The sequence below is a fragment of the Pavona decussata genome, unplaced genomic scaffold (assembly GCF_977016875.1).
Source record: "Pavona decussata unplaced genomic scaffold, jaPavDecu1.1 SCAFFOLD_1, whole genome shotgun sequence".
NCBI lineage: Eukaryota > Metazoa > Cnidaria > Anthozoa > Scleractinia > Agariciidae > Pavona > Pavona decussata.
In genome coordinates, this window is record NW_028145425.1 from 739302 (window position 1) to 750945 (window position 11644).

The 11644-nt window shown below is 37.9% G+C and overlaps 1 protein-coding gene across 1 annotated transcript; it reads left to right on the forward strand.

The window, feature by feature from the left end:
* Nucleotides 1-1631: 1631 nt before the first annotated feature.
* On the forward strand, nucleotides 1632-11140 carry LOC146490128 (uncharacterized). The gene is made up of 2 exons (XM_085105116.1): nucleotides 1632-1940; nucleotides 8160-11140. The coding sequence occupies exons 1-2, from the start codon at nucleotides 1677-1679 to the stop codon at nucleotides 8967-8969; spliced, it is 1074 nt and encodes a 357-aa protein (XP_084961242.1). The 5' UTR covers nucleotides 1632-1676; the 3' UTR covers nucleotides 8970-11140.
* The last annotated feature ends 504 nt before the right edge of the window (nucleotides 11141-11644 follow it).

The window sequence follows — 11644 nt, forward strand, 5'->3', positions numbered from 1 at the left end:
CTTTATCTCTTGAATGCTCTTGTTAGTTATCATATTCCTGGATACTTTGGCCACGGATTGTACGAATTAAAAAGAATTAGGATAATCACGACGCAGATAAGAAAAATTGGAACATTAATTTATTTCTCTGTGACACTTAAGGTGGGGTTGCTGTCGTGGTTAAGAAAGGAGAATCTCGGCCAATTATTATTATTATTATTATTATTATTATTATTATTATTATTATTATTATTATTATTATTATTGCTATTATTACTAAGATATAAAAAGACTTCTGCCTTCTTTAATGCAAATGTTGCAGAACGTGCAAATTTGAATATAAATAAGTAATGAAGCTATATTTTCAAATCTATATATTCTATAAGCCTTACATTCAAATCTTATACAGTCACGCGTTTCTGACGAAACATTGAAATCCCCGATCCCCGCCATATTGTATAAAAACTACGCTTAAGGAGAATCTCAGCCAATTGGAAGGAAAATCATACTCACATTTTTTTCCTCCAAGTAGAAAGTTCCTGTCATTTCGCTGACGTATTTATTAAAAGTGATGACAAATTACGTGGCACCTGCAGTAATTTTTTTTAGTCTTGATATAGATATATATTTATTTAAAAAAAACCGCACCTGTTCTTTTTTATTTAATTCATTCCCTACCAAGCAGCTACCCAGTTGAGATTATTTCTCTCCACTGAGTTAAAAGGATATTTCTCCAAGATGAAAATCCTAATGACAAGCGGTCGCAAATCTTTTTTATGGTATAGTATTGTGCTACGGCTTAAGGCTGGTTTTCACCAGCGACGGAGTCGTAATCAGAAGCGTAGAGCTTATGATCTAGTGAAAACAGCGTTCCGATTCCGGAACGTAAGCGACGGAGTCGTAAGCAGAGTCGGAAGAAAATGGAAACGTTCTGATTTTTCTGACTCCGATTCAGTCGCGCTTATGACTCCGCTTACGACTCCGATTTTTGATTTTCACTAGGTCATAAGCGCTCTTACGACTCTGCTTACGACTCCGACTCCGACTCCGTCGCTAGTGAAAACCAGCCTTTATCATTCATTCTGCCAACAGTCAGTGCGCGAGTGGAGCGGCATCTGGTTCAGGCCTAAGTTAGACTCAATATGCACGAATAAAACGATCGCTAAATTCTTCTATCTCTTTATCTCTTATCACATTACTGGATACTTCGACCACGAACTGTAGGAGTTGAAACGATTGGGATAATCACCAACCTCGTTCCCAGCGCCTTTTCCCTGGCTAACATTAATTAGTTTCTCTGTGAAATTGAAGGTGGGGTTGTTGCCATGGTTATGTAAATAGAATCTCGGCCAATTGGAAGGAAAATCATAATTAAATTCTCTAACCGCAAGTTGAAAGTTCCTGTCATTTTGCTGTCGTACCTATTAAACTGGTGACAAACGGCATGACACCTGCAAACGACATTGTTGGTCTTGGTATGAGAGAAACGAACCTGTACGTTCCTTTTCATTGAATTCATTCCCCCACCAAGTAATCACCCAGTTGAGATTATTTCTCTCCGCTCAGTTAAGAGATATTTCTTCCAGATGACGATCCTAATGACAAGCGGTCACAATTCTTTTTTATGGTATAGTACTGTGCTGCTGCTTATCATTCCTTCTGCCAAGAGTCAGTGTACGAGTGGAACGTGCGAAAAAATGTTCATCTCTATCACAACCGACACCAAACAAAATTCTTTTCTTGATGGGTATGTTTTTGAGACCTTGAACGTTTCTATCTGGAAGGAATGTGCCGAGATGTGTTTGAGTAAATGCCAGTGCCTTTCGTTCAATTTCAACGGGGCCAAACAAACCAAAAACTGCGAGCTGAACGATGCGAACACAAAACTGACGCCAGCTGCGCTAAAAGAAAAGGAAGGAGTCACTTACTACGAACCAGTCAGGACTTACATCGACAAGAATGTAAGTAGGTTTGTTTTCGGATAGATAACTGGACATTTTAGTGGCTTAATTGGAACTGTCGGGATATAATGTATGAAAAGAGAAACGGCAGGAGTACAGGGGAAATACTTAAGAAAAACCCTTGAAATTGGTGAACAAATTAAAATACACAAGACTTCCGCTGTCTCGAATGGGCGAGAGATACATTTCTGCAGAGTTTCAAGCAGCGGTTAGTGATTAAAGTAAGAAAATGACTGTGAACAGTGTAAAAGCGACTTTCTTTTTTGAGGGGTTAGTCTAGTCAGTTCTTGGAATGCTGAAATTTATTACAGGTTCATTGCTGTATTCTTGAAGTCCTCGTTTCCATATCAACCTGGTTTTATACAAGTTGTGAAGCAGCTGTCACGAAGTTAGACTTAATCCACACGAATAACGATCGGTGAGCTATGGTTTAATAAGTTCAAATTATATACAGTATTATTTAAGCACAAACATTGAGCTTATCTATTGATCAAATTTTACCGCAGTTCGGCAACCTCTTTCAACCTTTTGAAAGAGATGCTTAATTTATTCATGAACCAAGGATGATTACTGTCCTTGCTGTCTAAGACTACAAAAGCCTTCACGTTTGCAAACTTAAATAACATGATTGAATTTCTCGATGTCAATTTGCAAACCTGCTAAGACAGCTACTTACTAATGTTCTAATTTGTTAATCCGGTAAGGAACATTGTTGATAAACCAATGACGACATCTCGTGATGGTGATGCGGTTTTTTTTTTCATAGCTTAATTAACGTAACATCAGGATCCGTTTTCAGGTGGCAAAAGAAATGTTCCAGGTGTCAACAAAAAAGAAAATTTATAATGAGATTAGAACCTTCTCCATAAAACTTTTCGCCTGATGAATTCTGAAAATTCCTCTGTTTATTTTCTGGAAATCCTTTGAACTAATTGGTGTAATTAACCTAAAACCAAGACTACAGTCTTTCAGTACACGAGACTCCATTCAGTGTTATGTTTTCTGACAGTTCTTACCATTCGCAAATTCACTCCTTGAGGCTGTTCCTTACAATAAGCAACGAAAGAGAAAACAAAAAAAAAAACAAAAAACAAAAATAAATTGAAAAAAAAAAAAAAGAAAAGAAAAGAAAACCAATGTACCAAACGAAAACTTAGCACTTTTAGGGAAAGGAACTAAATGCAACTGTAATGAGCCAGCTGGTGTTTGCACAAACAGTCGCCAGTGAGTAAAGCTTTTCTGTAAAAACACACAAAAAAGTAGCGATTTAGTAATTATTTGAATTCCTGTTTGCGGCTCTTTAAGATATAACTTTAAAACAACTTTGAACGGCATTTACATAACAATAGGACTTAACAGACATAGCCATAGGGTACCCGACGAGAACATCAAAACAAAATGTTTCAAATGTTTTTTCCTACGTTTTCAGATTGTTTTCTTCTCTTTTAGAGACATCATCTTTAAGCTGATACAGATTGATTTGTTCGGAAGCTTTAGCAGAAAGTTTTAGGTCCCCGAATTTACTACATGTAGCTGTTGTTGATTTTACGAAAACGCTTGTTGACTAGTGTCGGCGTTTTTAACGACGTATATCAGCGCCGTACATAGCGGAGGGTCAGCGGGGACAGCTGAATTTTTTTGTCTCTTTATCTCTTGAATGCTTTTGTTAGTTATCATATTCCTGGATACTTTGGCCACGGATTGTACGAATTAAAAAGAATTGGGATAATCACGACGTAGATAAGAAAAATTGGAACAATAATTAATTTCTCTGTGATATTTAAGGTGGGGTTGTTGTCATGGTTATGTAAGGAGAATCTCGGCCAATTGGAAGGAAAATCATAATTAAATTTCTCTAACCGCAAGTTGAAAGTTCCTGTCATTTCGCTGTCGTATCTATTAAACTGGTGACAAACGGCATGACACCTGCAAACGACATTGTTGGTATGAGAGAAAATTGGAACAATGATTAATTTCTCTGTGACATGTCAGGTGGGGTTGTTGTTGTGGTTAAGAAAGGAGAATCTCGGCCAATTATTATAATAATTATTATTATTATTATTATTATTATTATTGTTATTATTATTATTATTATTATTATTATTATTATTATTATTATTATTATTATTACTAAGATATAAAAATACTTCTGCCTTCTTTAATGCAAATGTTGCAAAACGTGAAAATTTGAATATAAATAAGTTATTAAGCGATATTTTTAAATCTACATATTCTATAAGCCTTACATTCAAATCTTATACAGTCAGGCGTTTCTGACGAAACATTGAAATCCCCGATCGTCTGGGATTTTCCCGCCATACTGTATGAAAAATAGGCTTAAGGAGAATCTAAGCCAATTGGAAGGAAAATCATACTCACATTTCTTACCTGCAAGTAGAAAGTTCCTGTTATTTCGCTGACGTATCTATTAAAAGTGGTGACAAATTACGCGGCAACTCCAGTTATTTTTGAGTCTTGATATAGCTATATAGAAAACGCACCTGTTCCTTTTCGTTGAATTCATTCCCCATCAAGTAACCACCCAGTTGAGATTATTTCTCTCCGCTCAGTTAAGAGATATTTTTCCAGATGAAGATCCTAACGACAAGCGGTCGCAATTCTTTTTTATGGTATAGTACTGTGCTGCTGATTATCATTCATTCTGCCAACAGTCAGTGCACGAGTGGAACGTGCGAAAAAAAGTTCGTCTCTATTACAACCGACACCAAACAAAATTCTTTTCTTGATGGGTATGTTTTTGAGACCTTGAACGTTTCGATCTGGAAGGAATGTGCTAAGAGGTGTTTCAGTAAATGCCAGTGCCTTTCGTTCAATTTCAACGAGGCCGACCAAACCAAAAACTGCGAGCTGAACGATGCGAACACAAAACTGACGCCAGACGCACTGAAAGAAAAGGAAGGAGTCACTTACTATCAACCAGTCAGGACTTACCACGATAAGAATGTAAGTAAGTTTGTTTTCGGATAGATAACTGAAAATTTTAGTGGCTAAATTGGAACTGTCGGGATATTAAAATGTGTGGAAAGAGAAATGGCAGGAGTACAAGTGAAATACTTAAGAAAAACCCCTGGAACTGCTGAACAAATTAAAATACATAAGACTTCCGCTGTCTCGAATGGGAGAGGGACACATTTTAACAGAGTTTCAAGCAGCAGTTAGTGATAAAAGTAGGAATATGACTGTGAACAGTGACTTTCGTTTAGCTTAGTCAGTTCGTGGGATGCTTATATTTACTACAGGTTCATTGCTACATTCTTGAAGTCCTCGTTTCCGTATCAAACTAGTTTTAATCACGAAATTAAACTTGGTCTGCACAAACAAAACGATCGGTAAGCTATGGATTAATAAGTCAAAATTATCTACAGTATTATTTAAGCACAAACCCTGAGCTTATCAATCGATTAAATTCTATCGCAGTTCGGCAACCTCTTTCAACCTTTTTACCAAATTTAGTAATTATTTGAATTCTTGTTCTCGGCTCCTAAAGATATAACTTCAAAACAACTCCGATAAGCATTTGCATAACAATACTATTATTCCATAACAATAAGACTTACAAAAAATATTTAAAATGTCTTCCCCTTTGTTGTCAGATTGTTTTCCGCCCTTTTAGAGACATTCTCTTTTAAGCTGATACAGATAAATTTGTTCGGAAGCTTGAGCTGAAAAGTTATGTATTTAAGTGGCAGAAAGTTTTAGAAAACAGAATTTTCTTCCCCGCATTTACTAGCTGTTGTTGGTTCTAGGAAAACGCTAGTTGATTAGTTTCGGCGTATTTAACGACATATATACCCTTCGAAAATGAAGGGATTTAGTTTTCCAGTGTTTCGAGATTTTAAGCAGAAACGTTTCTTTTGTTTATGGAAAAATAAGCATTTTGGGGATCTAAAACAATAGATGTGGTAGAAAGTCTTATATTTCCATGAACAAAAGAGAAACCGTTCCATATCATTGTTTTCGTCGTGAATTTGCATACCATACAACAACCTCCAAACAAAACATGTTTTCAACTGGAAACTATCATTTTTGATTCCTGAATGTAGGTTAGAAAAGCAATTTGATCGCTTTTCGTTTCATTGTACAAGGATTTGTAGAAAGCACTAACCAAACATGATAAAAAATGTAAACATAATATACCGCGCCAAAATTATTGCGCCAAAACACTTACCTGCAAACATTATACTCAAAGTTGCATCCAGGTGAGATTGGAAACCAGAAGGAGAAATAATCGCTTCCATTCCTCTTGGGTCAATCCAAGCCGCTTCACGAAGTTTAAAAACACCGGTGTAAAACAATAGCATTGTGGTAGTGGTGGTGGTGGTAATGGTGGAGATGGTGGAGGTTGCGCTGGAATTGGTGGTGGAGTTGGTAGTGATGGTAGTGGTGTTGGTGTTAGAGATTGTGGTTGAGTTGGTGGAGGTGGTGGTGGAGTTGGTGGTGATGGTGATGGAATCGGTGGTGGCGGTAAGACAGTGGTGGGATTGGTGGTGGAGTTTGTGGAGGTGGTGCTTGAATTGGTGGTGGAGTTGCTGGTGATGGTAGTGGTGTTGGTGTTGGAGATAGTGGTTGAGTTGGTGGTAGAGTTGGTGGAGTTGGTGGTGATGGTGATGGAGTCGGTGGTGGAGGCATGAAAGTGATGGAATTGCTAGTGGAGTTGGTCGTGGTGGAGATGCTGGTGGAATTGGTGGTGCAGTTGGTGGAGATGGTGGTTCAATTGGTGGAAGTGGTGGAGGAGGAAAATATGTGAAAAAAAATGGCATTGTGGTTGTGGTGGAGAAGGTAACATCAGCAAAAATTAATAAACCTGTCAAACCGGTTTATAACTTGTTTGCTGAGCCTAAAATAGAACATGACATCATCCTACTATAACTAATGTATTCTACAGCACCTTAATGAGAATCCACCGCATTTTGGTAGTCCCCTTGCTCTTTCCCTCGCTGTTGGTCACAAAATGTGACTTTGCATTTTGTCGTCTTCAAAATGATGTTGATTTTTTTCTAAAACGCAGTTGGCGATGCAACTTCCCGCTAGAAAAACGCGGGTTGCCACACAGATTGAGTGTGGCATTTCACAACGGCTTACATAGAAGGGCCGACGTACGCACGGACGGACGGACAGTGATGTCATAGCCAAAGCCAAAATTTTTCGCATTTATGGGTTTACCAAAATCTCTAATCAATTAAATGGGGAAGGAGCGCGCGGAGTTCCGCTATGAATTATATTTTCTTCTGTTAAAAACAATATTTTACTCACGCAATGTTGTTTTTACCACTTGAAAACAAAGCTCATATCTTCGTGCAAAGTATTCAATTATTACATATTTGGGAGGCAGGGCAAGAAAGACGGTTGGCAGATCAGAAAAAAAAACTCACGGGTGGTATGATGTTAATATCCTACTGTCTTTACTACTAAATAAAAACGTTTGATAACGGACTCACAGTGTCTGTTGATTTCATTTACCGTATTATGGACTAAGAGTAAGGGGAATTTTTGGTTGCATGTGACGTCATGGCGGCTTTGTTGGTGTACAGGAACAATAAGATTTTTTTCCTCTGGGGCTTAACTTCCATTTTTATGCAAGCTACATGAAAAAAATTTCTTTTGTTTTGTACACCAACGTGGCGGCAATGCAAACCACCTATAGCTGTTAGATGTCTCTTTTTAGGCAAATTTTGGAAGATGTATCTACAAACTTTCTGTAATAAACGACAACTTAAGAGCCATTTTGTATTCCAGTAACTCCAAAAACCTCTCATGAGGGATTGCTGGTAATTATTGTACTTATTCCTATTCCGGAGAAGGGTTAATCGAATGCACCCTTAAGGCCGAATAAGACGGTACAACTTATGACTGCTTACGACTGTCGCATGCGATTTCTGGAGCGCGCGCTGCTCGCATCATGCAAAACATCGCACACAACTCTCGTCACTCACCATTGCCTAAACCTGCGATTGCCGTACGACATTTTTTGTGACGTACACCACAGTCCTAAGCGAGTTGTAGGTTTGATTTACACGAAACAATTCATGTCGTAGGCCTGCCGCATGCAACAAGGTCGTACCGTGTAAATCGCCCTTCAGATAACCAAATGTATGAATTTTCATGTATTCACTTCATAGTTGCAGACATCGCATATTCAATTAATGCCTTAAAGATACTTGTCAAGTATAACAATTTAATTCGAAACATTTTTTTCAGGGAGTTGCGCGCCAATCCTGTTCTGAACTGGCCTGCCGAAACAAGTGCTGTAAAACTGTCCCCTGTCAAAATGGCGGCACGTGTACTGAAGTGTGTGATGTCAACAAAAGAAGATTCAAATGCGCATGTCCTCCAGGATACACTGGACACAGGTGCCAAATCGCGCTGCCTCCTCGATCCTGTAAAGACGTCATGATCTTTAACAAAGTGAAAACCAATGGCACCTACACTGTCATGGACCAACAGAACAAACCATTTCCAGTCTACTGCGACTTTGCGTCCGAGCCAGATGCAGCATGGACTCTGATCCAGTCTCACTCTTTGCAGAACAATGCCGCTGTGTTCAAGGGCAAAGCCTTCTATCTGCACGACATGCCAATCAACCAAGATGCACCCGAATGGAACAACTACCGCCTGTCATTGTCCCGTATGAAGTCCATCCGGAATGTCTCTACTCACTGGCGAGCCACTTGTAATTTTTTGACAGATGGAGTGGACTACCGTGATTACTGGAGAGTGTCCCTGGAAAACTTGGATATTCTGGTGGCACCCAGTAAATATGAATTCTGCCTATCGACAGAGTTTGTGAATGTTCATGGACATAACTGTTCCAACTGTACAGTGTTGTGTGGGTACAGCTCGCTGCACTCTCTTCATCTCGACAGCTATTACGGTCCATCCAAAGGTTGTGACCTTGGGGGAGGAATACAAGACGAAGATAACTTCGGGTTTTACTACACAATAAACAAAGATTTCCGCTGCACAGCTTCAATGAATTCCACGACTCAGGTCTGGTTTGGAAGATTTTAGGTCGTACGCCAGAAAAATGTGGACGTGTTGGACCAAAGCATTTGTAGAATAATGGTAGGTCGATTGTAAGGTACGTTGGAAGTTCCACAAGGTCCTACAACGGGAGCAGCTTTCAAGAAGGATGTCTTCCACTGGTTTTAAAACTGTGGATTGCAATGCGAAACGTTTAACACACTCACTGAAATATCTTCTAATTAACAAATCGACGACGATTTTTAAAATAACACGGAAAACGTGCCAGTTTTGAATTTACCTAAATATCAGTATTTATATGGCTGTAATTTTCGATTGTTTAAGTATTTAAATGTTAAAATCAAAGTTGAAGGCTTCAACTAGGGTTTCGATTCATCGCGATGTTTACGTTGTGCACGCTAAAGTTGAAGAATGATGACTCCAATAGGAATTAGATGGGAAAGCACGCGCCCAATGTTATAAACTCTTATAGACATTAGTTACAAGCCAATCAGCGTGCAGAAATTTTGAAAGTTATTGTAAAAAAAGTGAGGATTATGTCGGAGTAAACACGCATTGTTTTACAGATAATAAAGCGAAAACTGTTCTAAATCAGATCAGCGCTCTGGATGTAAATTCACTGTGAAAATGTATAACTGGTCGTTCGTTGTACCTTACATTTATCCTTTATTGTTGATATTATAAGCGGGCAGTTATCTCTAGAATATACTCTTTTCTATGACTATGAGTGGTTTTCAATTGAACGTCGAAGGTAATTCAGTTTGTCTTCGTTTTATTTTACTGGCTTTATCAACCAAAGAGAGGCAAAACCGTTTTATGGAGGAGGTAAACACACACGACGAATTTTTATCTATTTCTAAACTTGGGCGCGGTCTCCAAGAACTCATCTCCAGAAAATTTCACCTACATTTGACGTTTAAAGCAAGCTGGAATAATTTTAACGACGTTTGAAAAAACGCGAATTCATTTAAATAGCCGTGACGTTCTCGCTGCCGTCGGCTTCGTCTTTGCTAAAGCTCCCCACTGTTCGTGGCTGTGCCAATTGGCAAGAATAATTATTTTGATTTGACTTACGAAACTCAGTTGGAAACTAAGAGCTTTGGGTGCAGTTTGTTGAAATAGCCTTCCCAGAGTTGACAGGCAAACTCTCTTGGAACCTACAGGGATTGCTGCAAACGATGCTTCCGCTTATTTACACGGCACTTAATTATGTATAAGACCAGGCCAGCAGTATCTTAAATTGTAAGTGCCATTTATATATTAGTTTTAGTAGTAGCCATTGTGGTAAAATTTTAATGCCGAATAAAAGTAGACAATGGACAAAAAAACGTATTTACTCAACTCGTAATTGGAGCAAATCCGTAGCAAACTTATAAATTTGACACAAATTCTTCAAGTAAGTCTTACGGAAATAGACAATTTGCTGGTGTTCAGTTTGTGTGCAAATGTGGCGTAAATGTAATATATGCTTGGAATTTTCCTCAGTTTTGTAACAAAGACAAATCCATAAATGCCATACAAAATTACTTCAGATTTGCGCACCACGCCAAAGTGAAATATTTTAGAGCAATTATAGCAAATGTCGGCAAGCACTGCACAAATTCCTTGTTTGCATTATGGATTGAAGACATTAAGCACGGTGCAAAACTGCAAATTTCCGTATAGCTTATCCATATTTCCTGGTGCACAAACAAACTGGTAGGAAGTAATTAATAACGGGCCTTTTGCACTAACTGGGCACATGGTACAAAATCCTTTGTACTGGATGCCAAAAGAATGTAGTAGATTCGAACACAAAGAAATTTCAACCTGTCAAGCGTGACTCTCCATTATTCTCGATGTCCCAGTGGAGGAAGCCACGCTTTTTTGCCATCCAGTATGGCGGAATTTTTACCAAGTGACCAGATAGTGTAAAAGGCCCATTTAGAAAATATGAGAGGATGCCAACAATTCATATTTATACTAATAACAGAAATAATAATTATTATCATGTTGTTATTATGATTATAGCAATCATAAATATAATAGTGTGTTTTAGAATCTCAAAGGAGTTACAAACATTTAATGGTTGATTGACCTTGAGGTAGACATTGGAAAAATTGAATGTTTATATATCATTCTTTAACCTTTGCTTGTAGTTTTGTTTTTGTTTTGTTTTTCCTATTGGCCATTTGGTCAATGGCATGAATAAAATTATCTATAGCATTATTGAATGGTCAGTATTTGAATTGTCAACATAATGTAATAATCTATTACTATCTGCTAATTATATTGATCCCTACCCTGTTATATCCGATCTAACGAGAAAAGTTAACACGATTACGCGAGCATAATGATCGATCATATACTGTGTATACTTGGTATACAGAAAAAACTTGTTCAATGACAACGTTTACCAATCTTTGCAAACTTGTTCAATCGAAGAGTTTGATCAACTTTACTGCCCCATGCAAAATTGTTCAACGTTTTTCATTTTTATCATATTTGCTTGAATAAGCAAGTTTGATTACATTTCCTAGTATGAGCAAACTTGTTAAATACTACGAGTTTGATCACAATTGTAATATGAAATATGATCAAACTTGTTCAGTACTATGAGTTTGATTACATTTGCTAATATGAGCAAACTATACAAGTCATTACAATTACATTTCACACTGACTACATCATATATAAGGAAATGCCTCGCAGCATTCCACTCC